A 23362-nucleotide genomic window follows, 5' to 3' on the forward strand; every position below is an offset into this window, starting at 1 on the left:
TTGACACATTCCTGGGGTCAGATACATCACATGATCACACTGACAGAACCACAGGCACATAGACACAGGCAACAGAGCATGCACAATGTCGGCACTAGTACAGTGTATATCCACCTTTCGCAGCAATGCAGGCTGCTATTCTCCCATGGAGACGATCGTAGAGATGCTGGATGTAGTCCTGTGGAACGGCTTGTCATGCCATTTCCACCTGGCGCCTCAGTTGGACCAGCGTTCGTGCCGGACGTGCAGACCGCGTGAGACGACGCTTCATCCAGTCCCAAACATGCTCAATGGGGGACAGATCCGGAGATCTTGCTGGCCAGGGTAGTTGACTTACACCTTCTAGAGCACGTTGGGTGGCACGGGATACATGCGGACGTGCATTGTCCTGTTGGAACAGCAAGTTCCCTTGCCGGTCTAGGAATGGTAGAACGATGGGTTCGATGACGGTTTGGATGTACCGTGCACTATTCAGTGTCCCCTCGACGATCACCAGTGGTGTACGGCCAGTGTAGGAGATCGCTCCCCACACCATGATGCCGGGTGTTGGCCCTGTGTGCCTCGGTCGTATGCAGTCCTGATTGTGGCGCTCACCTGCACGGCGCCAAACACGCATACGACCATCATTGGCACCAAGGCAGAAGCGACTCTCATCGCTGAAGACGACACGTCTCCATTCGTCCCTCCATTCACGCCTGTCGCGACACCACTGGAGGCGGGCTGCACGATGTTGGGGCGTGAGCGGAAGACGGCCTAACGGTGTGCGGGACCGTAGCCCAGCTTCATGGAGACGGTTGCGAATGGTCCTCGCCGATACCCCAGGAGCAACAGTGTCCCTAATTTGCTGGGAAGTGGCGGTGCGGTCCCCTACGGCACTGCGTAGGATCCTACGGTCTCGGCGTGCATCCGTGCGTCGCTGCGGTCCGGTCCCAGGTCGACGGGCACGTGCACCTTCCGCCGACCACTGGCGACAACATCGATGTACTGTGGAGACCTCACGCCCCACGTGTTGAGCAATTCGGCGGTACGTCCACCCGACCTCCCGCATGCCCACTATACGCCCTCGCTCAAAGTCCGTCAACTGCACATACGGTTCACGTCCACGCTGTCGCGGCATGCTACCAGTGTTAAAGACTGCGATGGAGCTCCGTATGCCACGGCAAACTGGCTGACACTGACGGCGGCGGTGCACAAATGCTGCGCAGCTAGCGCCATTCGACGGCCAACACCGCGGTTCCTGGTGTGTCCGCTGTGCCGTGCGTGTGATCATTGCTTGTACAGCCCTCTCGCAGTGTCCGGAGCAAGTATGATGGGTCTGACACACCGGTGTCAATGTGTTCTTTTTTCCATTTCCAGGAGTGTATATAATGAACGCCAATTAATTGTTAACGTAACGACCGCACATTTTCTTTCTTTATTAATTTTACCGTTTTCTCAAAATTAATCTCCACCAATTTAGATGTAACCCTTTCCTCCCTCTTTACCGACAGATTAACTTCGGTGACGATTGCTTTTCCCAAATTTCCATTAGGTACACGCGTTTAATTTTTACTGTCATTAAGGTCGATAAGTGAGGGGGAGGTTACAGACTGGCGCCACTCCGTTTCGCAAGCGTTGCCTGTCCGCTAGTGGCAGCAGCGGCGGTTATCGATATGTAGTAACTGTTGCCCTATCCTTGGGCCGACGTCGTTGTTTCTCCGGGTCGTGTGAGCGCCAGTTCGGTTGGGGGCTCAGGAGGAGCCAAGAGGGCAGTGCCAGAACACGCCGGGACTGCTGGCGGCACGCGTGGACTGCCGCATGGAAGGGCTGTGGCCACGAGGGTGCAAGACCTCGTCGTGAACCGGATCCAGCAAGCTTTAAGATGAGTGAATTTCAATCTCAGTAGGGAAATCTCCACCACTGTGACATCTAGCGATTCTCCAGTGACTTGGGTTCCTGTTGCTGCTCGTAGTGTCACTGAGGCGAAGAGCAGCGAGTGGAGAGCTTGGGGAAGGAGGATCTGATCAGCTTTGCTCGACTTCTTATTACTGTTTACTGCGTTCAACTTGTTGCGATTTGTTAAGTTCGCCGGCCGAGCGGTTCTAGGCGCTTCAGCCTGGAACCGCGCGACCGCTCCGGTCGCAGGTTCGAATCCTGCCTCGGGCATGGATGTGTGATGTCCTTAGGTTAGTTAGGTTTAAGTAGTTCTAAGTTCTAGGGGAGTGATGACCTCAGATGTTAAGTCTCGTAGTCCTCAGAGCCATTTTAACCATTTTTGTTACGTTCAACCAGCAGTAATTTTTCTTGCCTGGTGGCCGCTAACGCCCCAGTTACCTGCCCTGGGGGTTAGTGTATGTAACGGCAGAGTTCCCTTGACTACCAGGTTTCATTCACCTTTTCAGCTCTCTATTGAATAATCTTCAAGGAATTTGCTTTCACGATGAAAACGCGCTCCGAACGTGCCTCTACAAGCCCTTCGCCTCGAAACCACGAGATTTCTACAGCCGCTGAATTGAAAAATCGCCCCAGTGTTGTAAGGCTGTTGTAAATAGCGAATGATAATATATTATTTATGACTCAAGTCTCACTTATGTGTATTTCTTGTGTTTATTAAACTTATGGAAAAACGCTATGTCCTTATGTACCAACTCAGTAAGGTGTGCGGGAATGCTTGAACGGCCAACAAGTCACAATGAAGTCTGAAAAATTCAGCTCAAACAACCTCAGAACATGAACTTCAAAATCACAATCGATAAATGAACTCATATCAACTATAGCACCAACATAAAAATATTTATCTGTAACCAGCTGTATCCCTCTGGTCTACAAGAATTGGATGCATGTTACACGGACTGTTTTATTCGAGTTACTGTACAATGCCACATCCTAAAATATTTCCTGTTGCTCCTGAAACACACTCTCCAGACAGCCTTCACAGTACCTTGTATCGTCGTCTGTAGCTACAATGCCTTTTTACAATCGGGCATACAATAAGTCACAGAGATTTCAGATATCATATTGGAAGACGGGTTTAAACGCAGCTTCTGCTTGCTGTCATGTTTGGTGAAGATAACGTTTCCAGTAACGTCGATGCTTTTAGTTGTGACGTCATCAAGCGCGGCGCACGTCCAGCGGGTGGCGAGACTGGTCATCATGATGACCAAGGGAGTTGGTGGGTACCTTGGAGGGGGACTTGGATATTAAGATGAATTTCGTTATGCAACTAGAGTTCTACATCTACATCTACATCCATACCCCGCAAGCCACCTCACCGTGTGTGGCGGAGGGTACCCTGAGTACCTCTATTGGTTCTCCCTTCTATTCCAGTCTCGTATTGTTCGTGGAAAGAAGGATTGTCGGTATGCCTCTGTGTGGGCTCTGATCTCTCTGATTTTATCGTCATGGTCTCTTCGCGAGATATACGTAGGAGCAAGCAATATACTGCTTGACTCCTCGGTGAAGGTACGTTCTCGAAACTTCAACAAAAGCCCGTACCGAGCTACTGAGCGTCTCTCCTGCAGAGTCTTCCACTGGAGTTTTTCTGTCATCTCCGTAACGCTTTCGTGATTACTAAATGATCCTGTAACGAAGCGCGCTGCTCTCCGTTGGATCTTCTCTCTCTCTTCTATCAACACGATCTGGTACGGATCCCACACTGGTGAGCAGTATTCAAGCAGTGGGGGAACAAGCGTACTGTAACCTACTTCCTTTGTTTTCGAATTGCATTTCCTTAGGATTCTTCCAATGAATCTCAGTCTGACATCTGCTTTACCGACGATCAACTTTATATGATCATTCCATTTTAAATCACTCCTAATGCGTACTCCCAGATAATTTATGAAATTAACTGCTTCCAGTTGCTGTCCTGCTATATTGTAGTTAAATGATATATGCGTCCACCCATCCTATGTTTCATTAATGTTATTGGTCGCAAAATAAATAAAAGCAATAGTAATTTCTTTATTTGTGGGATATGTAAAAACCGATGTCACTGTGGTCTCTAAACGCCGGTATTTTCTGCCCCGTTAGCTTTCCTGTCCAGATCGTGACTTAAGTTTCGTAAGTGTGTACTCCTAAGGTACAGTAGAGTCCCCGTTAATTCGAACTAATTGGCTTCAAAAATGGTTCAAGTGGCTTTGAGCACTATGGGACTTAACATCTGAGGTCATGTCCCCTAGAAATTAGAACTACTTAAACCTAACTAACCTAAGGACATCACACACATCCATGCCCGAGGCAGGATTCGAACCTGCGACCGTAGCGGTCGCGCGATTCCAGACTGAAGCGCCTAGAACCGCTCGGCCACCAAGGCCAGCGAACTAACTGGGACGGAACCTTCTTCGGATTACGTATTTTTTCGGATTAGCCGGAATTACGGTGACGAGTTTCTAGAATGAGCCGCGCGGGATCAGCCGCGCGGTCTTAGGCGCTGCAGTCATGGACTGCGCGGCTGGTCCCGGAGGAGGTTCGAGTCTACCCCCGGACATTGGTGTGTGTATTTGTCCTTAGTATAATGTAGGTTAAGTAGTGTGTAAGCTTAGGGACTGATGACCTTAGAAGTTAAGTCCCATAAGATTTCACACACATCTGAACTTTTTTTTTTTTTTTTTTTCTAGAATGAAATATACCAAGCAGTAAAGTAGGTACACCATGGTAACAAATGGAAACAAGTGTGGGAACAATGGCTCACTCTCACTCCCCGCCCTTGTTGTTGTGCATTGTTGAGACGTTTGTGGTGTCTGAGGTCAGTGCACTGCCAGTTGGCTCGCAAATCGCTTGGTTATGTTAGTTATCGATCGCTGGCATGCGTTAACAGTTATATTGCCTTCGTTCATGTGTAGTGGTGTACGTATTTTCGTCATGAGTAAACGGAAACATACAACGTTAAGTCTCAAAGAAAAACTGAATGCTTTGAAGCGGATAGAAAATGGTGAGTATGTCTCTGAACGGGCAACGGAACTGGGTGTTGGCGAAGCAACCATTTGTGATTGGGAGAAGAACCGAGTGAAGCTTGAACAGTCCTGTGCAACGTCTTCGGGAAAAACACTCGAAATTCGGCAGGCTTTGGAACAGTCCCAGTACGATAAAGTGGATGAAGCTCTCTTCCTGTGGTTTACGCAGGAAAGAGGAAGGGGAACTCCTCTGAGTGGAGCACTGGTTCAGGAGAAGGCTGTTTACCCGAACAAGTTAATGAATGGTGATGAGTCTTTTAGTGCGGGCACGGGTTGGTTGGACAGATTCAAAAATTGTCATGGAATCCGTCAGCTAACAATTACTGGAGAGAAGCTTTCTTCTGGCCGTGATGCAGCGAAGGAATACATGGGTGAGTCTGAAAAAATGATAAGAGAGGAAAAGTATTCCCCCCAACAAATGTATAACGCTGACGAGACTGGCCTTAATTTTAGGGCGTTGCCAACGAAAAGCCTGGCATCAAAAGCGGGAAACCATGCTCCTGATTTTAAAATGTGCAAAGATGGTGTGACTTCATTAGCTAGTGAAGGAGACGTAGTTGACTGGATGGCTGCGGATGGGGCATGTCTGGAGAACCTTACTGACGCTGATTTAGTTTGTGCTGTGACTCGAGACCAGGAAGAAGTGGACTGCTGTGGCGGAAGTGACAATGAGCCTGAAAGCGACAAAGGAGAGCTGGTGCCGTACAGTGGCGCAGCAGAAGCCCTTGACCTCGCGCTACGTTATTTGGAGCTACACCTGCTGATTTGGTGTTTATGATACGATGGTGTAACCCTGCGTCATATAACAGACTTCGTTACTCCAAAGAACAATGACTGAGTTTTTGTCATCTAAGAAGTAGTGATGAAATGTCCGCTGTATTTTAGTAAGTTTGAAAGCTTTCCTTTCATTGTTATGCATTGTTTAAACCTAAAGTTTTCTTGCCAATTTTTCTAATACATGTTTACTGTACCGTGAAAATTAAAATAGTGTGTATGTACAGCAGTTTACCGCACAGTTTTCCATACTTAGATTAACATTTTTCATGTGATTCTTGAAGTTTTCCCGGCGGACATAATGTTCCATCATCTTTCGGGCGTGCACTCGGGACAGCGACAATTCTTCTTGCGATATTTCGGCTGGAAACCTCCCAGCCATCTTCAAGGCGAGTCGGAGACTGAGTTCATAGCGTTTGCGCGTGCCTATTTATACGGAGAGTCACGTGATACAAAGCTGCTCAGGATTGAAAGCGCATGCGTCAAAGATATCAAAGTCGCCACTACTGCGCTAGTCATAGATAAGATGTATATAGCAAACATAAACATATAAGCGCAGACTGCAAACAAAATAGTGCTGCTGCGAATCCACCGTGCTTGTAAATAAATAATTAATCTTTAAAAGTGGTAACATCTGTCGAAAGCGATGATGCAGAAATTCTTTCCGAACGAAGGTGTGAAATAAGCGGTTTCCAAGCATTGTCGAGATGAAATCCTTCGTCACGGTTGAGCAGGTTGTCGGCTAGTTGTATTTCGACAGCTTCCTTAACAACTGAGTCCCAGAAAGACGAAGCAGTAGTTAAAATCTTAACATCTTTATAATCCATGGCATGGCCAGTAGAAATGCAATGTTCGGCAGCTGCTGATTTGTTGGACTGAAGAAGACGTGTGTACCGCTGGTGTTCGACGCATCGTTCCTGTACAGTGCGCGTGGTTTGCCCTATGTGACGTTTGCCACACTCACAACAGATTTCATAAACTCCCGCCTTTCGCAAGAGCAGATCATCCTTAACGGATCCCAACAAGGCTGCAGTCTTAGCTGGTGGGCGGAATATCACATCCACTTTATGTTTCTTCAAGATTCTAGCAATTTTAGAAGAAACATTACCCACGTATGGGAGAAAGGCTGTAGATTTAACTTCCCTTTCCACTTCCTCATCCTTTTCCTGTGATTTTTCTGCAGTTTTTATTTGCAGGGCTTTCTTAATCTGCTGTTGCGAATAGCCATTTCTCCTAAAAACTGCCTCCAGGTGTACAAGCTCATCCTGCAGGCTGTCAACATCAGACAGTACATGAGCCCTGTGGACCAAAGTTTTCAGAACACTCATAATTTGCGACGGTTCGTAGCAGCTAGACGCCTGCAAATACAGGTGTGTGTGTGTGGGCTTACGGTATACGCAATGACCTAGGGATCCATCTTATTTCCGGCGAACCAGCACATCCAGAAACGGTAAACAGCCATTCTTCTCTCGCTCCATAGTGAGCTTGATGTTTCCGTGAATGGAATTGAGATGTTCGAAAAACTCTATCAGTTTATCCTCTCCGAGGGGCCACACTATGAAAGTGTCATCCACGTATCTCCAGAAGACTGTCGGTTTTAATACTGCCGAGTTGAGGGCTTTCTCTTCAAAATCCTCCATAAACAAATTAGCCACCAGGGGAGAGATGGGGCTCCCCATAGCGACACCGTCAATTTGTTCGTAATATTGTTCATATAAAAAAAATCTAATAAAGTGGATGTGATATTCCGCCCACCAGCTAAGACTGCAACCTTGTTGGGATCCGTTAAGGATGATCTGCTCTTGCGAAAGGCGGGAGTTTATGAAATCCGTTGTGAGTGTGGCAAACGTTACATAGGGCAAACCACGCGCACTGTACAGGAACGATGCGTCGAACACCAGCGGTACACACGTCTTCTTCAGTCCAACAAATCAGCAGCTGCCGAACATTGCATTTCTACTGGCCATGCCATGGATTATAAAGATGTTAAGATTTTAACTACTGCTTCGTCTTTCTGGGACTCAGTCGTTAAGGAAGCTGTCGAAATACAACTAGCCGACAACCTGCTCAACCATGACGAAGGATTTCATCTCGACAATGCTTGGAAACCGCTTATTTCACACCTTCGTTCGGAAAGAATTTCTGCATCATCGCTTTCGACAGATGTTACCACTTTTAAAGATTAATTATTTATTTACAAGCACGGTGGATTCGCAGCAGCACTATTTTGTTTGCAGTCTGCGCTTATATGTTTATGTTTGCTATATACATCTTATCTATGACTAGCGCAGTAGTGGCGACTTTGATATCTTTGACGCATGCGCTTTCAATCCTGAGCAGCTTTGTATCACGTGACTCTCCGTATAAATAGGCACGCGCAAACACTATGAACGCTCCGCCTCGCCTTCCGCATCCGCCTTCCGTCCCCCACGCGCATCCTCTATGACCTCATCCCCTTCCCCCACCTTCTCCTTTTCCTTGAACACATCCGCACACTATATATTGTCCGTCGCCTTGATCCCCCTCACCCCCTGGTGTCTCCCTTCCTCTCCACTCCCGACCAGTTGCCGCGCCTTTACCGTTGTGTCCCTCCCTCTCTCCATCTCCACACCCTCCATCTCCTTTCCCAACACAACTTCCACCGTCTACCACTCCCGGGATGATGAGCTTCGCCCTGACATCTACCCTTCCTACCAACTCTAACCCCCTCTTCCTGCCTCCTCCTCAGGGCTCCCTCTCCTCCCCCTCCCTCCTTCTGAGCGGATTTCCCCTCCTACTCACCCTCCATCTCTTGTGCCTTCTTTCAGTGTCTCTGCGCTCCCTCCTGCCCTGTCTTCCCTTTTCCTCTCCCGCCCCACGTGTCTCCTGCCTCTTCGTGAACCCACAGTTGCCCCTCCTCCCTTCATCCCGCCGCTTCCCCAGCTGCCCCATGCTCTCCCCTCCTTTTCCATCCTCTCTGACCTTTCCCTCGGCAGGTCCCACCTGGTAGTTTTATTCTTCGTCGTGTGTGCTCCAAGTGGGTTTTAAGTGTGTTGTTTCGGAGTGCTTTTAATACTGTGGCCGACTTTTAAACTGTGCCTGCGCATCCAGTGACTTCTATGTGTTCTAAGAATCGCCAACTGTGTTTTTTAACTTTCTGGTGACTTTTTTAACTGTCCCCAATGAACGTCTACATATCAGTGTATTTTTACCTACATTTTCTCCCCTTATATTGTTTTATGTTCCCCTTTTTTACCTCCTTATGTATGTATTATTTTCTTCTTGTTTTAATTGTCATGTCACTCGGCTGAAGAGCGGCGGATTGTGCTGCTGACAGCCCTCCCCTGCCCATATGGGGCAGGGGAATGAAATCACAATAAAGAAAAAAAAAAAACACTATGAACTCAGTCTCCGACTCGCCTTGAAGATGGCTGGGAGGTTTCCAGCAGAAATATAGCAAGAAGAATTGTCGCTGTCCCGAGTGCACGTCCGAAAGATGATGGGAACATAGCATTTTTCATGTTCGCATTAACCGAACGTTCGGATTAGCGGGACTCTGCTGTACTTCAAATTTAATTAGTGTATAAGTCCTTCCAGGACTTGTAGAAGGGAAGGAGCACGTATTATATTGAATAGGAACCGATGTCCGGAAACATACAGTTTCCGTTCTACGACGGTTTCAGTTCAGATGTGTAATGCGTCCACGTCTGCTTCGGCTCAAGATAACTGATCCTGTATAACTGATCTTCGTACGAAACGTGTTGGACCCATTCTTGAAAGCTGTGCCACTGAATGCCCGTGGGGAAACGCGCTTTCAGCATGATGGTGCACCATCGCACTTCTCACATGCGGTTTTGGAGACACCTCAACAGACTGTATGGTGAAATACGGATAGACCGAGGTGGTCCAACCGCGCGGCCGCCGCAATCGCCGGATTTAAATCGTATGGACTCCTTCTTCTGGGATCGTAAACATAGATTAATTTTCGAGGCTCCTGTAGAGACAGAGGGAGATCTGCAGGCACGACTTCCGGTAGCCGCACTAGAAACTGAAGAGACACCAGGTGGGATGGAGAATGGGTACCAGAACACGCTTCGTAATTACAATGTCTGTAACAACGTTGATTGTCACGACATCGAGCCACTGTTGTAATGCATCGGTGCTGTTCTGTACGTACTGTATGATGGGTTCTTTTTTGTTTTGGCATAATGTAAACAAATGATACAGACATATGTGCTTAAGGGGCTCCGGAACGCCCTATACTTGCAATGTTAAAATAACGCTTATAAATTACATCTTTCCTCACAAAGTATTTGAGGTAGGAAGTTGAACTTTTTACAGATTATTTATTGGAATATGGGCTACAACGTAACACAGGGATTTTACAAAATTTTAGTTCAGTTATTAAAGATGATTTTTTTTCAATTGTAATGAAAATTCACAACATTTTTTTGCAATTTTTTATTTATATATTCAAAAATATACAGTTTTTTGGAAAAAGGCTGTCTTAAATTATGCAGAAGGTACTGTGTAACATTTACTGAAAGTTTGAAACAAATATGTTTGGAAGATCCTTAGAAAACATGTAATTAGTATGAGAAAATAAAAGTTTTGGGAATCGAGCGACAAAGATTGGATTAACTTTTTAGTGCATTCCAGGTCCATAGGATGGATTATCTTCATCCTCTGCAAACTCCTCCTCCAGCTTCCTCTTGTTCCTCCTCCTGTTTACTCTTGCTTGTATTTCTAGACTCTTTACAGCCCTGTCTGCAGCCCGAAGGCGTTCCTTGTCTAAAGCAAGCATCGCTCGTACCATGTTAGAACCTATCTTCATTCCCATATTTCTAAATACCTTTGGCTTTCCAACATTTCTCCTTTTCTTAAAAGCCTCCAGAGGATTTCTAATAACTTTACTTTTACTCATTATTATACTTCAACAAAACAGAGACTCAAGAAACAGAATTAATTACGAATATCTTCGAGATAACGACAGAGTAAATAAACATGAAACAATCGACAATCACACCAGCGATATATATTGAACCATCACAGGTTAGCCACAACACATACTTTATCTCACATCACTGAAATGTACCTGATGAACACGGACGTTAATAATAACACCATTTGACAACAGTTTAACAGCGCCACAGTGGGTCACGCCCATGTAGAACACATTTCAAAAAAAATTTAAAAATAGTTGTAGTCTTCGGAATTGAATAAATTATATATCTATTAAAAGGTAATAGTCTGCAGATTCAGAAAAAGCAAAAAAGTAAAACTTGAACTTTTCATGATTTTGAGCCTTTCCGGAGCCCCTTAAGTGACAAATGGATGTTTCATAACGTTTCCTTTAGAATTGTTACCTAATAATTGTACCCGCCACGCCTAATTCAGTTCCTCAAGCAGATGTGGACGAGTTAAACAGCTGAACTGAACCCGCCGTGGAACGCAAACGGTACGTTTCCGGATGTGGGTTCCTACTCAAAATATTAAGTACTCACTCCATCTTACAAGTTCTAGATGTTCGTAACTATAAACTACAGCATAAGATTTCACTATATACTTTTCCAAACTTTCCATCCGTTTTTAAAACGGAAACATTTTTTGTTAGACTTTAGGGTGACTTACTGATAGCGAACGAAACAACAAGTTTACGGCTATCAGTCACTATTTACTTATTTCCATTACACGTTTCAGACGTTTAAACCTCCGTCATCAGACGCATTTTTGTAAACTAACACGACATGTGCGTCTTGGTTTACGAGAAATTTGTGGCACTGTGTAGTAGCAGAAAACAAAACAAAACAGTGTCTCAGTTCATGGCTCTTCGTTGTGTGGAGATTTCGATCGAAAACATGAACAGGAATTCATGTAAAAGTACAACTAGTATTTTGTGAGCGGTGGTACGGATTACCTTATGGCTTGGTTCCAATCATACATTCGATCTATCATTTCATTTTGTTGTAAAGCGGAGAAGCTGACGCTCAAAGGCATTAGGTGGATGTTTGCTCTAAGAAGGGAATGTCCATTCGAAAACTACAATGCTGTGATTTATGTTGAATTTTTTATTTTCAGGATGCCGGATATACAGAATTTACCTTTAGACTTAACACCTTGCCTGTCTAAGAAGGAATTTGATAATGGGTAAGTATCGTCGCGTTGGACGACTTCTGGAGATAAGTATATCGTCTTATTTCATAGTAACGTCCGCTTCTTGTGGAAACTTCCAACCTACAATTAGTTCAAGCTGTTTGTTACATTCAAGCCTTGACATCTGTCTACAATATATACAGCTCACACTTTCGTCCACTACCAAATTAACTATAACCTTTTACCTCAGGATGAATCCTGAGCCTTGCCCTTGGTGGGGAGGCTTGCGCGCCACAGCGATACAGATAGCGTTACCGTAGGTGCAACCTTAATGGAGGTGTATCTGTTGAGAGGCCAGACAAACGTGTGGTTCCTGAAGAGGGTCAGCAGCCTTTTCAGTAGTTGCAGGGGCAACAGTCTGGATGATTGACTGATCTGGCCTTGTAACATTAACCAAAACGGCCTTGCTGTGCTGGTACTGCTAACGGCTGAAAGCAAGGGGAAACTACAGCCGTAATTTTTCCCGATGAGATGTAGCTTTACTGTATGGTTAAATGATGATGGCGTCCTCTTGGGTAAAATATTCCAGAGGTAAAATAGTCCCCCGTTCGCATCTTCGGTCGGTGAGTACACAGGAGGACGTCGTTATCAGGAGAAACACAACTGGCGTTCTACGGGTCGAAGCGTGGAATGTCAAATCCCTTAATCGAGTAGGTAGGTTAGAAAATTTAAGAAGGGAAATGGATAGGTTGAAGTTAGATATAGTAGGAATTAGTGAAGTTCGCTGGCAGGAGGAACAAGACTTTTGTCAGGCGAATACAGGGTTATAAATACAAAATCAAATAGGGTAATGCAGGAGTCGGTTTAATAATGAATAAAAAACAAGGAGTGCGGGTAAGCTACTACAAACAGCACAGTGAACGCATTATTGTGACCAAGATAGACACGAAGCCCACGCCTACTACAGTAGTACAAGTTTATATGCCAGCTAGCTCTGCAGATGAAGAAGAAATTGAAGAAATGTATGATGAAATAAAAGAAATTATTCAGATAGTGTAGGGAGACGAAATTAATAGTCATGGGTGACTGGAATTCGGTAGTAGGAAAAGGGAGAGAAGGAAACGTGGTAGGTGAATATACACTCCTGGAAATGGTAAAAAGAACACATTGACACCGGTGTGTCAGACCCACCATACTTGCTCCGGACACTGCGAGAGGGCTGTACAAGCAATGATCACACGCACGGCACAGCTGACACACCAGGAACCGCGGTGTTGGCCGTCGAATGGCGCTAGCTGCGCAGCATTTGTGCACCGCCGCCATCAGTGTCAGCCAGTTTGCCGTGGCATACGGAGCTCCATCGCAGTCTTTAACACTGGTAGCATGCCGCGACAGCGTGGACGTGAACCGTATGTGCAGTTGACGGACTTTGAGCGAGGGCGTATAGTGGGCATGCGGGAGGCCGGGTGGACGTACCGCCGAACTGCTCAACACGTGGGGCGTGAGGTCTCCACAGTACATCGATGTTGTCGCCAGTGGTCGGCGGAAGGTGCACGTGCCCGTCGACCTGGGACCGGACCGCAGCGACGCACGGATGCACGCCAAGACCGTAGGATCCTACGCAGTGCCGTAGGGGACCGCACCGCCACTTCCCAGCAAATTAGGGACACTGTTGCTCCTGGGGTATCGGCGAGGACCATTCGCAACCGTCTCCATGAAGCTAGGCTACGGTCCCGCACACCGTTAGGCCGTCTTCCGCTCACGCCCCAACATCGTGCAGCCCGCCTCCAGTGGCGTCGCGACAGGCGTGAATGGAGGGACGAATGGAGACGTGTCGTCTTCAGCGATGAGAGTCGCTTCTGCCTTGGTGCCAATGATGGTCGTATGCGTGTTTGGCGCCGTGCAGGTGAGCGCCACAATCAGGATTGCATACGACCGAGGCACACAGGGCCAACACCCGGCATCATGGTGTGGGGAGCGATCTCCTACACTGGCCGTACACCACTGGTGATCGTCGAGGGGACACTGAATAGTGCACGGTACATCCAAACCGTCATCGAACCCATCGTTCTACCATTCCTAGACCGGCAAGGGAACTTGCTGTTCCAACAGGACAATGCACGTCCGCATGTATCCCGTGCCACCCAACGTGCTCTAGAAGGTGTAAGTCAACTACCCTGGCCAGCAAGATCTCCGGATCTGTCCCCCATTGAGCATGTTTGGGACTGGATGAAGCGTCGTCTCACGCGGTCTGCACGTCCAGCACGAACGCTGGTCCAACTGAGGCGCCAGGTGGAAATGGCATGGCAAGCCGTTCCACAGGACTACATCCAGCATCTCTACGATCGTCTCCATGGGAGAATAGCAGCCTGCATTGCTGCGAAAGGTGGATATACACTGTACTAGTGCCGACATTGTGCATGCTCTGTTGCCTGTGTCTATGTGCCTGTGGTTCTGTCAGTGTGATCATGTGATGTTCTGACCTCAGGAATGTGTCAATAAAGTTTCCCCTTCCTGGGACAATGAATTCACGGTGTTCTTATTTCAATTTCCAGGAGTGTAGATTGGGGCTAAGAAATGAAAGAGGAAGGCGCCTGGTAGAATTTTGCACAGAGCACAACTTAATCATAGCTAACACTTGGTTCAAGAATCATAAAAGAAGGTTGTATACATGGAAGAAGCCTGGAGATACTAGAAAGTATCACATAGATTATATAATGGTAAGACAGAGATTTAGGAACCAGGTTTTAAATTGTAAGCCATTTCCAGGGGCAGATGTGGACTCTGACCACAATCTATTGGTTATGAACTGTAGATTACAACTGAAGAAACTGCAAAAAGGTGGGAATTTAAGGAGATGGGACCTGGATAAACTGACTAAACCATAGGTTGTACAGAGTTTCAGGGAGAGCATAAGGGAACAATTGGCAGGAATGGGGGGAAGAAATACAGTAGAAGAAGAATGGGTAGCTTTGAGAGATGAAGTAGTGAAGGCAGCAGAGGATGAAGAAAGTAAAAAGAACAGGGCTAGTAGAAATCCTTCAGTAACAGAAGAAATATTGAATGTAATAGACGAAAGGAGAAAATATAAAATTCAGTAAATGAAGCAGGCAAAAAGGAATACAGGCGTCTCAAAAATGAGATCGACAGGAAGTGTAAAATGGCTAAGCAGGGATGGCTAGAGAACAAATGTAAGGATGTAGAGGCTTATCTCACTAGGGGTAAGATAGATACTGCCTACAGGAAAATTAAAGAGACCTTTGGAGAAAAGAGACCCACTTGTATGAATATCAAGAGCTCAGATGGAAACCCAGTTCTAAGCAAAGAAGGGAAAGCAGAAAGGTGGAAGGAGTATATAGAGGGTCTATACAAGGGCGATGTACTTGAGGACAATATTATGAAAATGGAAGACGATGTAGATAAAGATGAAATGGGAGATATGATAGTGCGTGCAGGGTTTGACAGAGCACTGAAAGACCTGAGTCGAAACAAGGCCCCGGGAGTAGAGAACATTCCATTAGAACTATTGACGGCCTTGGGAGAGCCAGTCCCGACAAAACTCTACCATCTGGTGAGCAAGATGTATGAGACAGGTGAAATACCCTCAGACTTCAAGAAGAATATAATAATTCCAATCCCAAAGAAAGCAGGTGCTGAAAATTACCGGACAATCAGTTTAATAAGTCACGGATTCAAAATACTAACGCGAATTCTTTACACACGAATGGAAAACCTGGTAGAAGCTGTCCTCGGGGAAGATCAGTTTGGATTCCGTAGAAATGTTGGAACACTTGAGGCAATACTCACCCTACGACTTATCGTAGAAGCTAGATTAAGGAAAGGCAAACCTAAGTTTCTAGCATTTGTAGACGTAGAGAAAGCTTTTGACAATGTTGACTGGAATACTCTCTTTCAAATTCTGAAGGTGGCAGGGGTAAAATACAGGGAGCGAAAGGCTATTTACAATTTGTACAGAAAGCAGATGGCAGTTATAAGAGTCAAAGGACATGAAAGGGAAGCAGTGGTTGGGAAGGGAGTGAGACAGGGTTGTAGCCTCTCCCCGATGCTTTTCAATCTGTATATTGAGCAAGCAGTAAAGGAAACAAAAGAAAAGTTCGGAGTATGTATTAAAATCCATAGAGAAAAAATAAAATTTTGAGGTTCGCCGATGACATTGTAACTCTGTCAGAGACAGCAAAGGACTTGGAAGGGCAGTTGAACGGAATGGACAGTGTCTTGAAAGGAGGGTATAAGATGAACATCAATAAAAGCAAAACGAGGATAATGGAATGTAGTCAAATTAAGTCGGGTGATGCTGTGGGAATTATATTAGGAAATGAGATACTTAAAGTAGTAAAGGATGATGGTCGAAGTAGAGAGGATATAAAATGTAGAGTGGCAATGGCAAGGAAAGCGTTTCTGAAGAAGACAAATTTGTTAACATCGAGTGTAGATTTAAGTGTCAGGAAGTCATTTCTGAAAGTATTTGTATGGTGCGTAGCCATGTATGGAAGTGAAACATGGACGATAACTAGTTTGGACAAGAAGCGGATAGAAGCTTTCGAAATGTGGTGCTACAGAAGAATGCTGAAGATTAGAGGAGGTATTGAATTGGATTGGGGAGAAGAGAAGTTTGTGGCACAACTTGACTAGAAGAAGGGATCGGTTGGTAGGACATGTTGTGAGGCATCAAGGAATCACCAATTTAGTATTGGAGGGCAGCGTGGAGGTTAAAAATCGTAGAGGGAGACCAAGAGATGAATACACTAAGCAGATTCAGAAGGATGTAGGTTGCAGTAGGTACTGGGAGATGAAGAGGCTTGCACAGGATAGAGTAGCATGGAGAGCTGCATCAAACCAGTCCCAGGACTTACGACCACAACACGCGCCCGGGTTCCCGGGTTCGATTCCCGGCGGGGTCAGGGATTTTCTCTGCCTCGTGATGACTGGGTGTCGTGTGATGTCCTTAGGTTAGTTAGGTTTGATTAGTTCTAAGTTCTAGGGGACTGATGACCATAGATGTTGAGTCCCATAGTGCTCAGAGCCATTTGATCCATTTGAAGACCACAACAACAACAACGAATCCTGTCATTCTGTACCTACCAAATTGTGCCAAGAGTTTCTTTCCTTGTATTGATGAAGTGTTGCATCTACCCATCAGGTTTGCTGAGGGAGCAAATTCGCTGCTTCCTGGACTCAGGTAGGTGCGCCGGCCCCAGATCGCATCCGCCAGAGGGATTAACGACGATGGCCGGTGTGCCGGTCAGCCCGGATATGGTTTTTAGGCGGTGTTCCACATCCCACTAGGTTAATACCGGGCTGGTTCCCATGTTCCGCCTCAGTTACACGACTCGCAGACATTTGAAAACGTTCGCCCTATTTCATGGTTTACCCTAGACGCAGACAGCTGGGGTGCACTGACTCCGTCCCAGCGGGCATGGGATGGCGACAGGAAGGGCTTCAAGGTACCCTACGGCCCTAACATCGCCAACTCCATAGTAACAAGGCCGACCCCACATTGACATGGGACAAAGGCCTTAAGAAATTGATGATGATTATTAACTGTTCCATCGCTTTTTGGTAGAATATTTTATATGTTGTGAATGTAAATACACACTTTTGTAATATTCTATAATATTTATTATTTATTTCACAAATCGGTTTTCGGCTGTTATGTCATCATCAGGTACAAAGAAAAATATGTGCTGCAGTGAAATTTTGTTGGATCAAAGATTTTAAACTAGTGCATCAAGAGAGTATCTCCTTTATTCATAAAACACCTGCTTCACTGACCTGCATAAAAACACTATCATATCTTATCTGCTTATAATTTAGAAACTATGAAAGACAATGTAAATACATAAAATTGCAATCGGTCACTTTTTTAAATAGTTATTTATTATTCCTTGAACCGGTTTTCGAACCTTTTCAGGTTCATCTTCAGGTGGTTTTCCGAAAGTTACACACCTATTTCTTGCAAAATGCTGGGCGCTGTCTTGCGACAGTATGGGTGGCTCTTCTCTGTAAGTGTCCATGTGTCTACTTCCATTTTTATGGCCAGTTGGTACAGCACTTCACACAGTTTTACACAATCTGTGTAAACATTAACACTCTGATATCGAAACTTCACCAGCATCCAGCATGTGCTATGTGTTCCAAAAGTCTCTCCGCAGTGCCGTAGGATTGTTAGCCGCGTGTGCCGTATGATTGTTCGCCTTCCTTGGTTTTTCAACGAAACAATAAACGCACAACGATACTGCAGTGATATTCTGTACCCCTTCATAGGAGAACTTGCGTAAGTGAAATACTGAACGACTATTTTCAACAGGATGGTGCATCCGCGCATACAGCTCACGTTTCAGTGTCACTGCTTGCTGATATTTTTTGTGATCGCATAATTTCACGCTCGCCTGACCTAACACAACCTGACCTTTTCTTCTGGGGTGCAGTGAAAGCAACTGTCTATAAAAACCGCCCAAAATCCATCGATGAATTGAAAACTGCAATATCCACTTTCACTGCTTCTGTCACAGAAGAAATGTTACAGCTTGTGTTTGGAAACATGATTAGACGAATTGAATTGTGTATTCAACAACGGGCGGGACACTTTCAACATTTAATGTGAAAATTTGTAAGTAAAAACCAATATTTATTTGTTCATGAGACCCAGAAAATATTAGATACAGGCTCCCAGGTAGATGCAATTTTCCTTGACTTCGGGAAGGCGTTTGATACAGTTCCGCACTGTCGCCTGATAAAGTAAGAGCCTACGGAATATCAGACCAGCTGTGTGGCTGGATTGAAGAGTTTTTAGCAAACAGAACACAGCATGTTGTTATCAATGGAGAGACGTCTACAGACGTTAAAGTAACCTCTGGAGTGCCACAGGGGACAGTTGTGGGACCATTGCTTTGCACAATACATATAAATGACCTAGTAGATAGTGTCAGAAGTTCCACGCGCCTTTTCGAGGATGATGCTGTAGTATACAGAGAAGTTGCAGCATTAGAAAATTACAGCGAAGTACAGGAAGATCTGCAGCGGATAGGCACTTGGTGCAGGGAGTGGCAACTGACGCTTAACATAGACAAATGTAATGTATTGCGAATACATAGAAAGAAGGATCCTTTATTTTATGATTATATGATAGCGGAACAAACACTGGTAGCAGTTACTTCTGTAAAATATCTGGTAGTATGCGTGCGGAACGATGTGTAGTGGAATGATCATATAAAATTAATTGTTGGTAAGGAGGGTGCCAGGTTGAGATTCATTGGGAGAGTCCTAAGAAAATGCAGTCCATCAACAAAGGAGGTGGCTTACAAAACACTCGTTCGACCTATAGTTGAGTATTGCTCATCAGTGTGGGATCCGTACCAGGTCGGGATGACACAGGAGATAGAGAAGATCCAAAGAAGAGCGGCGCGTTTCGTCACAGGGTTATTTGGTAAGCGTGATAGCGTTACGGAGATGTTTAGCAAACTCGAGTGGCAGACTCTGCAAGAGAGGCGCTCTGCATCGCGGTGTAGCTTGCTGTCCAGGTTTCGAGAGGGTGCGTTTCTGGATGAGGTATCGAATATAGTGCTTCCCCCTACTTATACCTCCCGAGGAGATCACGAATGTAAAATTAGAGTGATTCGAGCGCGCACGGAGGCTTTCCGGCAGTCGTTCTTCCAGCGAACCATAAGCGACTGGAACAGGAAAGGGAGGTAATGACAGTGGCACGTAAAGTGCCCTCCACCACACACCGTTCGGTGGCTTGCAGAGTATAAATGTAGATGTAAATTTATTCAATAAATTAATAACTTGTATTTCACTGAGTTTCATTTCAGTATATTCACTGCGGCATACGGCACGCGCGGCTAACAATCATATGGCACTGCGGAGAGACTTTTTGAACACACCGTACAATTGTTATTGTCTTGGTTTACTTCACTTCAGCAGACCCAGAGAAACAACTTTAAGGCTAGGTCGGTAGAAAAGTCAATCAGAAAGAAAAGAGTCCTGCTGCCAGGTAGCAGTCACGGGAGGCGTATAGGTGAAATGCCACAGGAAGAGCTCTCGACTCTCACCCCTATATCTGCGCCCAGCGCTCTGTCCATCTCCGCGCGGATGACTGCAGTCCGAACGTATTAGGTGGCTGCCCCAACCAACATTTCACGCCAGCCTACATCGCTCCAGTCAGATTCAGATCGCCCTGCGGCAATCGAGCCAACAGCTCGTTGTTGTTGTCGTGGTCTTCAGTCCTGAGACTGGTTTGATGCAGCTCTCCATGCTACTCTATCCTGTGCAAGCTTCTTCATCTCCCAGTACCTACTGCAGCCTACATCCTTCTGAATCTGCTTAGTGTATTCATCTCTTGGTCTCCCTCTACGATTTTTACCCTCCACGCTGCCCTCCAATGCTAAATTTGTGATTCCTTGATGCCTCAGAACATGTCCAACAACCGATATGTTTGAACTTGCTAATAAAGACTTTGGTAAATCAGCTTGCCGTCCCGGGCCCCTAAGGATGGCAGTCCGTCACGCTGACCATTCAGCTATTGGGGGCGGACTTTCGAGTAATGGGATGGTACCTTCGGAGATTTTCTGCACAAAGGAACTTGCCCCCCTTCTTGCAGCGGTGTACCGTAGGTCTCTAGAAGAGCGTAGCGTTCCAAAGGATTGGAAAAGGGCACAGGTCATCCCCGTTTTCAAGAAGGGACGTCGAACAGATGTGCAGAATTATAGACCTATATCTCTAACGTCTATCAGTTGTAGAATTTTGGAACACGTATTATGTACGAGTATAATGACTTTTCTGGAGACAAGAAATCTACTCTGTAGGAATCAGCATGGGTTTCGAAAAGGACGGTCGTGTGAAACCCAGCTCGCGCTATTCGTCCACGAGACTCAGAGGCCATAGACACGGGTTCACAGGTAGATGTCGTGTTTCTTGACTTCCGTAAGGCGTTCGATACAGTTCCCCACAGTCCTTTAATGAACAACGTAAGAGTATATGGACTATCAGGCCAATTGTGTGATTCGATTGAAGAGTTCCTAGGTAACAGAACGCAACATGTCATTCTCAATGGAGAGAAGTCTTCCGAAGTGAGAGTGATTTCATGTGTGCCGCAGGGGAGTGTGATAGGACCGTTGCTATTCACAATATACATAAATGACCTTGTGGATGACATCGGAAGTTCACTGAGGTTTTTTGCAGATGACGATGTGGTGTATCGAGAGGTTGTAACAATGGAAAATTGTACTGAAATACAGGAGGATCTGCAGCGAATTGACGCATGGTGCAGGGAATGGCAATTGAATCTCAACGTAGACAAGTGTAATGTGCTGCGAATACATAGAAACAAAGACGCTTTATTATATAGCTACAATATAGCAGGTCAGCAACTGGAAGCACTTAATTCCATAAATTATCTGAGAGTAGGCATTAGGTGTGATTTAAAATGGAATTATTATTTAGAGTTGATCGTCGGTAAAGCAGATGCCAGACTGAGATTCATTGGAAGATCCTAAGGAAATGCAATCCGAAAACAAAGGAAGTAGGTTACAGTACGCTTGTTCGCCCACTGCTTGAATACTGCTCAGCAGTGTGGGATCCGTACCAGATAGGGTTGATAGAAGAGATAGAGAAGATCCAACGGAGAGGAGCGCGCTTCGTTAGAGGATCATTTAGTAATCGCGAAAGCGTTACGGAGATGACAGAAAAACTCCAGTGGAAAACTCTGCAGGAGAGACGCTCAGTAGCTCCATACGGGCTGTTGTTAAAGTTTCGAGAACATACCTTCACTGAAGAGTCAAGCAGTACATTGCTCCCTCCTAAGTATATCTCGCGAAGAGACCATGAGGATAAAATCAGAGAGATTAGAGCCAACACGGGGGCATACCGACAATCCTTCTTTCCACGAACAATACGAAACTGGAATAGAAGGGAGAACCGATAGAGGTACTCAAGGTACCCTCCGCCACACACCGTCAGGTGGCTTGCGGAGTATGGATGTAGATGCAGATGTTGGACGTGCTGAGTCAGTTGAGCAGCGATCCTGGTACCATGGTACCAGTGGTCACGTGAACAGCCTCACATCCGTGGACGAGTTTCTGGGTGTCCATGCAGCACAGGCGCCCGCCAGCATCGTCGTGTTGTAAGGGCAGCAGGGGCAGATGGTACAGCGCAGGTCAGAGGGCCCGTGAGCCCAGACGTGTCGACGCGAATGGCTGAAAACCGGTTATTAGCAGTGGGAGTACGGGCACGCATCCCCCCCTCCCCCCCGCCCGTCATCCACTCACATCACATCATCGACGTGCCGTAAGAAGATCACTTGGAAGATGGAATGCCGCGCCGTGGTCTTCAGCGACGAAAGCAGATTCTGCCTACACACAAGTGATGGACGTTTGCGCTTACGACGTAGACCTGGTGAGCTTTGTCTCATAGAGTGCACACACTGGCCCCAATCCAGGCCTTATGCTCTGGGGTCAACACAATACATTCTTGTGGTGTGCATGCTGTAAGACCTTCGGTACACACACCATTTGACTTGTCGCTCTAACGAAGTAGGCGAGTGTCAGCAATATGTCTCGTGGTCTTATCGTGGCATGTTTATCTTCTGCCGTTAGGTCAAATGATAGAAATGCCACTTGCACGCTTAGAGTAGCAGATTGACGGTGACCAACTTTAAACAGAACTTGATTAATTTTTAAGCACATTTATTAAAATAATAACAATCATAAACCTTACTTAACGTGATTCTGGATGCTATTTACAATTGACAATCTGAAGTTCCTTTGGTCTTGGTACGTTAATCTTATTCTCACATACATCTCTGATACTTTCCAAAAGTGTCTATACATTTATCTTCGTGGCTATGTACAGGAATATGATAATCTTATTAGGCGCAGACTGAAACTTGACTATAGACTGGTACAGACTAATGCAGACTGGTACAGACTGGTGCAGATAAATGCAGACTGACTAATCGGAGGTCTGTACACTCGTTATAGTACCTCGCACATTCAGGTATCACTGCGCGAGTGTGATCCGCGAGGATAAAAGATTCTACGTTAGCAGCAATCTCATTGGCTGCGTTACATATTAATACGCGGATCGGCGGAAGCAGAATTTGGTCCGTCTCTAAGACAGCGCCATCTCGTAGAGCGGAGATGGACGAGCGCTGCGCCTGCGCTGTTGTGCTTAGCGGGGCGCGCTCTAGTGGGAAAGTTGTGTACGCGCTGACTACACGGAACTCTGTACAGAACAGTTCTAAAATCCTGCTGCATATCGAGGTTAACTATATGGGCCTCTAATCAAGTGGATTACTCCTACCTTTCTTGAATATTGGTGTGACCTGTACAACTTTCCAGTCGTTGGGTACGGATCTTTCGTCGAGTGAACAGTTGTATATGATTGTTAAGTATGGCGCTAATGCATCAGCATACTCTAAAAGTAACCTAATTGGTATACAGTCTGGACCAGAAGACTAGCTTTTATTAAGTGATTTAAGTTGCTTCACTACTCCGTGGATATTAACTTCTACGTTACTCATGTTGGCAGCTGTTCTTGATTCGAATTCTGGAATATTTACTTCGTCT

The 23362-nt window shown here is 45.8% G+C and overlaps 1 protein-coding gene across 1 annotated transcript in view; it reads left to right on the forward strand.

Annotated features, from left to right (window-relative positions):
* The window catches only part of LOC126209820 (uncharacterized), a 34585-nt gene that overhangs the window by 7223 nt on the left and 4000 nt on the right, over nt 1-23362 (forward strand). Inside the window, exon 2 of the mRNA XM_049938953.1 lies at nt 11763-11831. Coding sequence (XP_049794910.1) covers nt 11764-11831 — 68 coding nt within the window. The 5' untranslated portion in view covers nt 11763. The remainder of the gene's footprint in view (nt 1-11762; nt 11832-23362) is intronic.

The sequence above is a fragment of the Schistocerca nitens genome, chromosome 10, assembly GCF_023898315.1.
Source record: "Schistocerca nitens isolate TAMUIC-IGC-003100 chromosome 10, iqSchNite1.1, whole genome shotgun sequence".
NCBI lineage: Eukaryota > Metazoa > Arthropoda > Insecta > Orthoptera > Acrididae > Schistocerca > Schistocerca nitens.